We start from the raw sequence: 12,861 nt of genomic DNA on the forward strand, positions 1-12,861 counted from the left end.
ACAAATAAATAAGTAGCTATGTACTTCCTAGTTGACTGTCATACAGAAGTCTACACCCTTTGGATTAATGGCACAACTGTCTCCCTGCACAACAAACAGTGATATATTAAAATGACATGGAAACACAAAACATTGCTGTGAATCACATTCAGCTGTTTTCTTTGGATTATAGACTCACTGGGGCGTCATTTATTTCATTGCATTCCAGAGGATGAAAACAACTCGAATTATGCTTTAACTGATAGAACAACCGATAAATCACAATTTCTTTTGTTTTGTTTGGGTGTTAATTTTGTATTTTTGCATTTTGCGAGAACTGACCCTTTGGCACTGTCAGTCAATTGCTGCTGTTGTGAAATGAAGGCATCCTGGTTGTGTGTGTGCTGTAGATAAGGTGTGTGTGTTGTGAGTCTGGAACGCGGCGGTGGTGAAGGTTGGTGAGAGAGTAGACAGGGTGTCCGGCACCAAACCGCCTCCCAAAACAAACGGCATCCCTGCGTCTCTCTGTGTCTGTCCAGCGGCAGACCTGCGGGCTGCCGCAGCTCCAGCAGCAGCAGAGAGGTGTCTGGGGCCATGCAGACAGCGTGTCACAGGAACAACATGTCATCAGCTTCATTGCTCCCCTTCTCTTCTTGACCAGAGACATGGCAGACAGTGTGTTGGCCCACCAAAGCGGGAGTGTACTCTGCACTCACACACATGCATACATAAACAGTCATACACACACAAACACTTGGTCTGCCCACTTACAGCCAGGCTAGGAGACTAGGAGGCCCCCTTATAAAAACATGCAGGGGTGCTGGAGATAATGTCTGGCCAGGCCTATGGACTCATGCCAGGCTGCCCTCTTTATCTGAGGTCTATAAGAACCTCTGCTTAGAAACACTGTCAAGAGTTAGTAATGTTAGCCAGCTAAAATATTTATCTGCTTGGAGCTGATCCTGACTTAAAGGAATTTTGGGAACTATATTTTGCTTTACTTTTGATGAGAAGATCATATGGTTGTTCCAAAACTACAAGAAGTAATTGGACAAAAAATAAAGCATGGCTCTGTCCTATTTAAAATTGTTCATGTTTTTTATTCAGGTTTAAAATCTTAGGCTTTAAAGGTAATCAGATTTTGAAGGTTCCAGTTTTTATGTTAAGCTAATTTGTTGATATGAGATATGAGAATAATAACAATAGTCTCATCTAACATACTCCTTTAGAAAGCTTGGAACCATTTCTATTGAAACACAGTGTTAAAACAATCCTTTGAATATGAAGTTACTGCTAGCAGCAGATTTGCGTAGCATAACACAAGAAACAGCTGTCCAGGCTCTGTCCAAAGTTAACAAAAATCCTCCTAAATACTCTAATTATTAAAGTTATGTCTAGTAATTATCACGCAGAACCAGAGTTTGTTTTAATATTCAGCATACGGGCATGAGAGAGGTATCAATCTTCTCATCTAAAACTTGGCAGCAAAGCAAACATTGCACAGCTTTTAAATATTAGTATCTTTAGTTAGTATCACAAAATCCCAAATCCTTACAGTGGAGTCAGCATGTGTGCATAGAAACATCTATAAAAAAAATTCAGTGGGATATTATGTTTGTAAGAGATTTAAATTCAGCATAAACATTGTGTCTGCATGTTTGTTAGTGCCAAATGTGGTTGCTGTGTCTCATCTCGATTATTGGAAGAATGAACGTTACACTGTAAAAGAGGGAAAGAAGTGTAGAAGCTGCCTGAACTGCTCTGCTTGTTGACAGTCCAGCACACACCCATCCCTGTCTGCAGGACTTCTGGCTCCAGAAAGGGCGTAATCAAGCCCTGCTCTGCCCTCTCCCTCACAGTTCAGCTCTAATGCTCCACCATCCCCTTGAAACTGCACTCAGCCACCCTTTCAATGAATTTCCATGTCCTTTTTTTTTTTCAAGGACCTCATATGTTTTCTTTCTCTCTCTTTCTAGGTCTGACTCTCATGCTCACCACTGGTTCTGTTGGTGAGCCACTGGCTGCAAAAGTTAGCTCATTAATCACTCTTCTCCTCTCCCCTTCCATTCTGAGAAACAGAGTCAGTAATTAATGGAAAGCACTTTATGACAGAACACAGGGGTTTCCTGGAAATTAACCATTAATCTAGACTTCCATTATATGTCTAATAACATGAGGTGGGTGGGGATGGATGGGTTTGAAATGGGGGGAAAGGTTAATAACACAACACTAGGAAACAAAAGCTGCATAAAAAAGTTAAATGTGTTAAATCTCATTAATGTTAATGCAAGCTTTAGCCATGTTAACAGCAGGACAGGTTAATGCATAACCACACGTTGCAAAAAAAAGTTCATCGGATTCCAGTGGAATCTTATGATGCTATTTATACTATTATTATTTTGATCAGATGCATTCTATTTTCTATACCCAACAGAGTGATAAGTGCTCGGAATTAATTGATTTAATAATCAGGTTTGACAATATACTCTCCTATCACTCAGCTCACCGGACACCCTGTTGTTAGAACAACTACTTCTACAACATAACATTACATTCAAGAATGCATTTTGATTACAGTGTGTTAACTGTTTAGGACAATGCATCATTTTAGGATTTAAACTCTGATTTATCCTCAGCAATTGTTACAGAAAGAACCTACATGTTGTACAGTTACCACCATCCCAATTATTTCTGTGTGTACCAGAATCTCAAACCAGACAATATTGCATCTGAGCAATGTTGTTGTTTGGGCAAGTAGTAAGAATCATACACCAAGTTCTTTTCCTCATAAAACTGGGTCTGGTTTTAACAAGGACCAAGATTGTAGGACATGATATCTGTGCATTTGTTTACTTTCACAGTATTGTATTTTGTTTAGACGTCCATGGGGGGAACAGTATCTACGAAAACAAGGAAGGAACAGGGATGAAAAACAAAGGAAGAAGAGGAAGGGAACCCAGTGTGATGGAGACTGTTCCTCACTGATTCTGGTTCGGTGTTGTGAGTCATGTGGCGCCACTGCCACAACTAATGGCTGTGGTCACTCACAGAGGACTTTTTATTTATTTATTTTTAATGAAGTACAAAAATGCAAACTAAATAATGAATGGAAGGAGAACCAGTGTTGCTTGTTGCCATCATCGTAACTTCAAATCAGTGAATGATCCTGAGGTCACATATTTGATGAAATTTGAAGACTGGCAAAGTGAATCACTGGATCCTACAATTAGTATACTCATGTCATGTGCTGCTTTTTTTCATTGAATAGGGTGATTACAGTTGAGAGACGCAGGGAAATGAGAAAAGAGAGAAAAAAATGACAGAAACAACCAGATTCAAATAAGGACATCGCTCATTGGTTGGCACCTTATCCGAAGGTCACCACGAGGTTGCAATGTGCTTTTTTGGCAAGAACACAAATAATAAAGATGTATTGTTGTTTACTGGATGGGACCTCTTACTCATGAGTATATCAAGATTTACAGCCTGTAAAGAACAAACCCATTTGCTGACTGATGCTTCACAGTACTCAGTCTGCTGACCATGCAGAAATGCTTCATGTTCACCAATCTACCCTCAGCAGTTTGAAGTTTTTTGCTGATTTTGAAGACCAACATTTAGATTAGTTAAATGTGCTTTAAACTAACTGACTGAAGGAAAAAGGTACGAAGCAATGAAAGGTGAAACGCGCAGATAAGACAGATTCAAGGTGTGAAATACAGAAAACATGCATTTTTCTTTCACATTTGTATCGAGTGAATAGACTTCATTGGGAAATAAATGTGAGACTATGTACGGTATTTAAAATTATAGTGTAAGAATGTAAAACAATTCATGATGAATTATTTATGATTGTTAACGTGTTACATGATTAACGTGATGTCTGCCTCTGCTGATTTGTTAGTTTGTCCTTGAATCAGCTAAAATCCATGTTTCCACTCATGAAGCACTTCATGCAATGTTTCACTAAATAAAAAAGAACGTGAAGCTGATCTGATTTTCACAAGTCCTGACAGATTAGCATTTCTTTACAAGATGGCAGCTGCAAAGGGTTGTGTTAGCCAACACATTTGAGTTCATAACCTTCCCCAAGATGATTTGGCAGACGTTGGTGAAGAATTCATTATTAACAATGAAACAAGTTTGGACTCAGATTGATGATGGAAATAAACAGTTTATGGTTTTCCTTGTTTCTGATGAGGTCATATCAACAGGTTATCTTCTCTGTACCGGTGCGTGTATTCTGTGGACAGGTGAGACAGGGAAGAGAAGAGTTTGCTGAAACGTAGGAAGTGCTCATGATTTGAAGCATTACACCTCATTGGTGAAGCACAGTTGAGGTTATGGTGTGGGCATGTGTGGCTGCCAAATGACCTGAAGCATACTGCAAAAACAACACAAAGTTTTGAAGGGAAAAAAAAAAGGCTAAATATTGTACAACGTCCAAGTGGACCTGAATCGAAATTAGGAAAACTTCAACTTTCTGAAGGCAAAACAAGCAGGAACTGAGGCCTCACAGAACATTACCCAGGGACAGGGACTGTATGTAGCAAATGGACAGTCTAGAGAAGATGGAGTATTATTTATTACCAAGTTTGATGCTCAACACACTTTAAGACACACACACACACACACACAAACACACACACACACACAATGGAAGTGCTGCAGTAATTCTTAAAATGCTTATTTAAGGGCTGTGCTGGGAGCACTGAATACTGCCATGCGGCTTTGTGTACAAGCTCACAGATGATGCTGGAATTAGTGATGCTTGTTTGTGATTAGCGCAAGAAGGCTTATGGAACACGCTGAGAAAAGAACCAGTGTTGTGTTTTGTTCTTTCTTTAAACATATTCAATTAAAAAATGGTGTTAAGATTAATTGGTTTTGTTAAATTGCTGTTGACATGATACTGGCCACTCATTCACTATGACCCAAACTGTGCACAGTGTTTAGGTCGTTTAGTCCAGAGTCAAAACAAGGTTGGAACAGAGTAGGGATGATGAACTTGAAGAGGACTACACCCACATATCCGCCAAACACACTCAGGGAGCTCTGATTTTGTTTACACAGTGGAGGCTGGATGTTCAAGGGAGCACGATCTGCATCCAATCTAATTGCTTGTGATTCTCTCTCTTGACTTCAAAGAGAAGGCGTGCTGCAGTTCAAAGGTCAAAAGCTTGACTGTTGCTCCAATGCCCCCCAATTTCCTGTTTTGTCTGGCTCTTTGAGTCAAAAGGGACCTTAAATGTGAAGGCCATGTTCGGCTGGTGCCAGTGAGACAAAAGGCTCCACTCCTGTCTGCTGATCACCATGACTCCTTGCTTTTTATCTCAGGTCAGATGATTTTTGTTAAACTTGTGAGCATGTATTTTACCCTTACAGTTGTAATGGGTTTACGCATTTGAGAGTTTTAGGATATAGCAAGCAAAGCTACACACACAGCCTTGAAAATGGAATGCAGCTTCAACTCCCTTATTTATTTCTGTCAGGATGAATCCTTTTTTCTGCCATGGTAAACAAGAACCTCACTCTCCCACTCTTTTCTTCTCTCTCTATGCTAAACCAGCAGCCAAGATAGGAGCTCTCACATGCAGTTATTTTAGGATATATCTTTCTATTCTGTTCTGCAGCTCAGAGTAAAAGTAAAGAAAGAGGAAAAGGTTAAAATGAAGGATAATCATAGATCCATGTTACAGGCAAAAGGTTTGGTGTCTCAGGTAAACGTTACTAAGCCTTTATTAAGGGTTTCCTTAATTTGTTAAAATAATTTAATCTATTTCTGGACATCTTCTTATGAAAACCACGACAGTTGAGCAACAAAAAGTACATATATGAGTTTTGAGGGGGTGGGGTTACGTGGTAGCAAGTGGCCCCAGTGCTAAATTACACTGCAACATGGTCCCACTCACAGCCCACATCTGGGATTGGCCATGACAACTCGATGCTGTGCTGCTCTAATTTTGGTTACTTTGTTTATAACCCTATAATAGAGACAGTGTAGGACCACAGGGCTGGAATGAAGGGCAGTATACTGGCAAAGTAAAAGCAGTCATTTTGAAAAAGCTTTTGGAGACATTGAATATTTAGGAAAGTATTAAACTTTTTAAAACATAAGACCTGTTTGAATTTCTGCAGGCTTTAAATTAAGGCATACATTGTAACTGCATCACTGTTATGTTTACTCTTAACAGGATTCACACAATTGCAGTGATTCCTCTTCAAACCTGACAGCAGGTTGTAGCTTGTTGAGCTGGGTGAGCATGGATGGAACAATAATGAAAAATCTGTAATTATATTGGCAGTAAATCCAACCTTTACCAGCCCACTCACTCGCTTTGGAGTCAGAGAACGAGCAATAACTGAGTACACTTCGTCAAAGCTTTGATAGATGGTATAAAGTCAAATATTTCTGCATTAAGGTCAGACATGTAGAGTAAAAGAGATTTAAAGTAAATGTGTACCATGTGGCTGATATGTTTTCAGTGTTTGGGGATTAAACTGTCATCTCTATTGTTAATTTGTCCGACCTATTCTTAAATCTCTAATGTATTTAAACCATCTGAAGAGCTTTAAGAGTAATTGAGAAAACGACAGCTGACGCGTTGCAGGCAGCAAATTTAGTTGTTTCACTTTTTTGAAACCATATGTATGTTACTGTAATATTATATTTATAGCGGAAACCTTATTCAGGAGGCTAGGAATTAAATTATTAATAAATAAATGTCCAATAAGACAAAACAATAAATTAGACATATGACTAGCTCCGTCAACTCAATAGTTTTTAATGGTACAACTAATGGTCTTTAATTGTTTCTTCTAAAATGCACTCCTAGGAAAACTGCAAATAAATTGTGTCCAAAGGTATGTTTTGGGAAAAAGAAAAGCCTTATTGACAACATAATTTTTTTTCTTGAAAGGCATCACAAGAAGATTTTTATTGCAAAAACTTTTCCATTTTCCTACTATAATATAACTGATTAATATCCAGTAGATTTTACAAGACTAAACCGCTCACAAACCAATTCTCTTGGCTCTGTAATAAAAGATCACTGATGACTGACATTTTTAAAAATTAAGTTAGAATAATAACATGCCCAAGTAGCAGAAAAAAACCACAAACAAATATAAAACAAGTTTGAACTCTTTTGTCATCGGGCGTAGGGTGGAGGTAAAAGTAAATGGCCAACAGAAAAATTTGGACTAATGGTATTTGGATTATTACACTGTCCCAGTATAAATAATATTATAAATCAGGGGAAAATTAGATGGTGAAGCAAAAAGAAAACAGGTTTTGGATGGAAAAATTCTTTAGTATCAGATTTGGACTGAGTTGAACTTAATGAAAAAAAATTATTCCTGAATAACTTACAAGTTCTTCAGTATCTGTATATTAGATTCGTCGTATAAAAATAATGCTCCATCTGCTCGGCAGCATCAGAATCTTTTCATCTGTCTGCGCTCCTGTCTTCTCTGCTTCTTCTCATTGACTTCCTCTTGCACTGATGGGCCTTCTGCCGCAAACCAGGGGCCCAAAAAGTTCACCCACAGGAGATACACGGCACGGGCTGGGGCCTGACAGACAGAAACAGAAAAAGGAGATGATGACACAGACCCAATCTCATAGGATGTATCAGGGAACTGGATACAGATTATCCACGGTGAAAAGAAAAAGTAAGTCTCCCCTATAAATTACCTGCATTCATCTATGGATTAGTCTTAAAAATATGGTCAGATCAAGACATTTTAACTAATTGCACACATATATTGCATTGGACCCGCCCATATCAGTAATATAATTTTAACATATACAGAGTGAACTGGAAAAAGCATGCAAACAAAAGTTAAAATGCAGGTTAACATGGAGTCCAACCATTAAAACATGATGAAGGTGTAGGTTTCTGCTACTTTGAGCTATAAAAAATTTAACAACAGTTCCACCAGAAAATCTGCTTATGTCAGAAATGTCTTCCCCCTCAATAAAACAAAACAAACAAAGAACTTAATGAACTTGTGATCAAGAACTGCTGATTTATATAAAGCTAACAAAAAGAATTACAAAAAGTAATCTCAAACAGTTAAATGTTGAGTAGTCCACATTTAGACAAACTCTGGAGGGAGTATCATGGTTTGCTACTGCTTTGTTTCTGCTTTGTTTCCTCTGTGACTGGATAGCGTGTCATCATCAACGAAAAGGACTTCCCAGGTTTTTTAAGGTGTCCAACAGGATAATGTCAGGGTGGCTGTCTGCCGACTCAAGCTCAATTGGGTAAGGCTGGGAACAGACTACAGGATAAAAGGCAACAACTCTGGGGCCAAAATGATCCTTTATAACAATATCAAATTGTATTGAAGTCTAATAGACATTCTGTAATGTGACAGGAATAGTGATGGATAATTAAGCAGAAACCAGCAATAGCCAATGAGAGCGAGCTGCAGGTCACTGACTGAAAGTTGTACACCAGCCTCGTTTGAGACTTAGAATAAATCTTAATTTCCAATTCACTGCCAGCTTGTGGTGCATAACATTTGCCATATTAATAATGTTTTCTCAGCTACGACATTCACCGTTTTATGCTCACGTTTGTTTCTTAGTACAAAACAGCACACACTTGGGCTACTAGCTGACATGCTAGTTGACCAGGACAGGCCACTTCGATGTTTGTTTTACACTGAAGTCACATTCGATCATGTGGGTTTGTCCAACTGCAACTCTGAAATCATTTAGTACAAACAGTATGCAATTTCGGTTCTTAACTGAAATGTCTTGTCAGTGTTCTGAAGTTTTAAGTATTAAAAATCAATTAGAAATCAGTTAGTTCTAGTGTGCAACACAACCAACTAAACCTCAAGAGAGATATTTACAGAGGTGTCCTAACAAAATGGCTGAGCTGAATGAATTCTGTCAGGAATGGTCAGAGATTCCTCCTAAACACCGTGCAGATCTAATCCGCAGCTACAGACACTGCTTATTTAGGAGGACCGACCAGTTCTTAATTTCATGGGTACACTTACCGGCATTGTACCTGTTTAATGGGTGTGTTTGATACAGTAACAAAATATGATAATCCTTTGTGTGTTATTAGCACATTAGGTTTTTGTCTATACTTGTGATTAGAAGAACAACAGATCATGTTTTATGACAAATTAATCCAAGCAGTTCATGGTTTCACACGCTTTTACTTGCCACTACCCAACAAAAGCTCTTACCAGCAGCCAAAGGTACCAGAAATACAGGGAGATTATGCTGAGTACTTGTACTATGGCTGTGAGCAGGATGACATCCTTCAGGTGTCTAAAAGCACAACACACAGACAATAAATTCTCACTGAAAAAAATCTGCCTAAAATGAATGAAGGGGATATGCACTGTTATAAACATTACAATTCACTAAAAAAAGTTATATATTATAATGCATCCACCATTGTTCAAAATGCAACTTTAATATCTACTGTACACTCACTGAAAAATCACACTTAAAAAAGCCAGTAAGCAATTAGCTTTTTGTGTTCAGATGCTAACTCATACTTCCTTGCTTAATGTAAGCTAACTGGACCTACAACAATTTGCAAAAAAGTATCAAAGTTGTTTCCTGTTGATTTCAGTGTTTTGCCAGTTTATAAGAATATTCTCTGTATTTGGTGGATTACTCACTCTGCCATTCCCTGCTCCATGTTTAAGTCTATTCCTCCGTCCAGGAGAATTCCATCATCAGAAAAGGCTGGCTTGGCCATGGAGGCCATGGAGCGGTAACTCCCAACATAGACTGCTAGTGCAAACAAAAGCAGCCACTGTGGAAGCCATAAAAGGTTTAGGGCCAGCAAGGTAAATGCATTACAAAAAGTTATATTAGATTCTGTCTTTAATGAATACAACTTACCCATGTCCCAATTGTAGATGAACTGCTGAAAACTACAAGATTGACCACACCATATATCGCCTGCACAGAAAGTTGAACATATGGAAAATCAGGGTGGATGAGACAGGTTGCTGTAGAGCCACTAATTAGTTGATCAACTATTGTGATATTGGCAAATGCCAGAAATGATCTGCTTCCAACTTCTCAAAGCTGACAAGCTGCAGGTTTTCTTTTTTGTTATCATGACATGACAGTAAATTCAGAAGTTTTATTCTGACAGATGAGTAAATTAACAAGGAAACATTGTGGCCTGTGAGTAATTACGAAGGGATTTTTCTGACTTTTTTGTAACCTTTTATACACAAACAAGTAACTGATTTCTTGAAAAGTACTCATCAGCTTAAACATTTATTAAAATAACAATAAAAAAAGCTATAATGTATGTCTGGTAGTGGTACCACATTAGACAATGTGGCAGCAACATTCATGACTTCAATATGGTCATATTTCTTCGGTATGAAAAGTGTTTCTGGTGATTTAAAACTACATGAAGAACTCTAGTTTGAAGAAGTGACTTGACAAAGTAATGAACAAGATTTTATATAGTGAAAATGAGGTAAATTAAAATAAAATTGATATCACTGTTTCAATCTGGCTCAAACACAATAGCTATGTTTACAAGCACTCAAACATTCCAATATTAATTTAAATAAGAGCGAAGTCAGAATAAAAATACATCATGTAACCACGTTAATGGGAAAATATCAGTCTAATCAGAATGAAGTTCTGAATGAGAGGGGTGTATTATCCCTCTGTTAATCTGATCAACAAGATCATTAAGCCATTTAGTCAACACTTCATCTTATCTTTTCTCTTTTGTTAGAATAAATATATTCTCTCATATATATGGGGACAAAATTAGATAACATGACAAGTTTCATTTTACTTAAAGATTTTTAATTAATGTAAAGTTTATGCTCCTCTCTGTTCCTGTTTACCTTTTGCAGGAGCATTATGTGTTTGCGTAAAGGACAATGGAGCAGATACTGGTCCCATGACATGGTGTGATTCTATCTTGGTCTTCTTTAATTGACTGAATTGACCCCCCAAAGCTAACAAAAATACTTCTGTCAAATTTTCAACAGACTACATGCTTTAAAGGAGCAAAAGCACTTTGTCAAAAATGCTATATTCTGATTAAATGCATGTAAAGACTGATCTGATCAGATCAATATACAGGTAAACCGTTAAGTTAAAATCTCCAATCCGAAAATTTTCAATCTGATTAAACCAATCATATCCATGTAATTACATCAATTGGAAATGAGGATCTTACATTAGCTCCTAGGATGATTCTGGTGTAGAATGTCAGAGTTGCTTCATTTTCCTCGTAGATCTGCTTCTTTCCCTTTGTGCCAACTTTACCTTTGGGCTGTTGGGCAAAACAAAAGAGTAATTTCAGCAATGCCACCCTAACCAACCAATCAGTGCAGGTGCAAAAGGGCTCAGCTCTTCAGATATGCCTTTTATGGATTGTGCTTTCTGAAAACATCCAAAGGCAGCAAATGTAACGTCATACCTAACTTATGAATGTAATGTGTCCACAGATAATGGGATTTATGTGATATGTATATCTTGTTACTTTTATTTGTACTTTAAATACAGTTTGAATCTGCATTTTAAATTAGCCCAGTATATAACAGTACAGGTATGCTAGCAAATCCCCCCACCATGCCTCCACGACATGCATTTTAAGAATCTAATACCGCCCTATATACACAGACTTGGAAATAATCTGTCAAAACAAAGACAAATCTGTGTGTTTTATGAATAATCATATATTAAATCAGCTGCTTTAGGTTGCTTTAATACATTTGTGTGTGGATATTAATCATTGATAAATTTTAAAATTTTTATTTTAATTTTGTTATCCAATTGTTTTCTTACACTTTGAATTAAAAATGAAAACTGAAGGTGAGCTGACATTGTTTTGTGGAGTAAGAAAACATTATTCAAAAATAAAATAAAGCTTTCACAAATTTAAAGGTGGATTTCAAAACGTATAACTAGATATTTCAGGTTTCCTGTACTGTTCACTAAATTCTATTTTAGAGCACAAAAATTGCCATTAAACATCTGGAAAAGCATTATCATTAACTGCAATAATGTATTCTACTTTTGGCAATCTAAGTGCGTGTAGAAGCAGTTATTAGTAATGCAATAAATCAACCAATATAAATGGCACAAAACTGACAGGTGGGATTATCCATTAAAAAATATCAAAACAACACTTCATCTTAAGGAGCCTCACAACTAATGTTACTGCTTAGATTTTCAACAGGATGACATGGTATTTACAACTACTGTTCCTGAAGTGCTTAAACCTGCTTTTGGTAAAATCGTGGCGTCCCTTTCTTTTATTGTCAGCATGAGCCACCTTACTGAAATGCTGCCTATGTGAAATACCTGACACAAATCTGATTTATGTTTAATCTTCCCTACAGACACCACATTTTACCTTCTTCTGCACAGCAGCATCTTACGCTAAAGTAAGAAGCTAAAGTGAAAGTTGTTTAGTAAACAGCTAGAGTAAATGTATTGTAGCAAACGTTTGAGCTGTTGGTGTATCCCAGTCTGCATCTTCAGCAGCTGCATGTGTCCGTGTCTCTCACCGCCATTCGCTCTCTGACCCGGGACTGTTTATCTCTTCCTCTGCGTCTTCTTTGACATCGACCTCTATCTGACCCGCCGCCGCTTGTCTTCGTTATTACTGCATCAAAAAAGAAAGTCACGCGTCTCCCTGCTGTGTGTTTTCTTGTTACACATCAGCATTTGAGGGATTTCTGGGGAGAGGGTTAACACATCCGGCGCATGAAAATGTCGTCATCAACTCGTGATTAGAAGGCTCGCAAACTTTAGTGACAGGATACCATCTGCTGGTTATTTTTTATTCCATTTATTATATTTTTTTATATTTTCAGGGTTTTAGTGTATGATATTTGGTTAACGTATAAACAACCCAA

At 37.6% G+C, this 12,861-nt stretch overlaps 1 protein-coding gene across 1 annotated transcript; it reads right to left on the minus strand.

Moving 5' to 3' along the window:
* Positions 1–6,880: 6,880 nt before the first annotated feature.
* Positions 6,881–12,709, minus strand: tmem208 (transmembrane protein 208). Its single transcript, XM_067495889.1, has 6 exons — positions 12,511–12,709; positions 11,175–11,270; positions 9,860–9,919; positions 9,634–9,770; positions 9,190–9,274; positions 6,881–7,554 (listed from the first exon to the last, which is right to left on the minus strand). The coding sequence occupies exons 1-6, from the start codon at positions 12,514–12,516 to the stop codon at positions 7,417–7,419; spliced, it is 522 nt and encodes a 173-aa protein (XP_067351990.1). The 5' UTR covers positions 12,517–12,709; the 3' UTR covers positions 6,881–7,416.
* Positions 12,710–12,861: the final 152 nt, after the last annotated feature.

This window comes from Channa argus, chromosome 2 (genome assembly GCF_033026475.1).
Source record: "Channa argus isolate prfri chromosome 2, Channa argus male v1.0, whole genome shotgun sequence".
NCBI classification, from domain to species: Eukaryota; Metazoa; Chordata; class Actinopteri; order Anabantiformes; family Channidae; genus Channa; species Channa argus.

Bases quoted from the DNA above. Each gene is read 5' to 3' on its own strand.
- tmem208 (XM_067495889.1), bottom strand. The intron at 9,920-11,174 runs GTAAGATCCTCA...CTTTCTGTGCAG, and splicing joins GAATCATCCTAGGAGCTAAT to GCGATATATGGTGTGGTCAA. The intron at 9,771-9,859 runs GTAAGTTGTATT...TGGCTTCCACAG, and splicing joins CATCTACAATTGGGACATGG to TGGCTGCTTTTGTTTGCACT.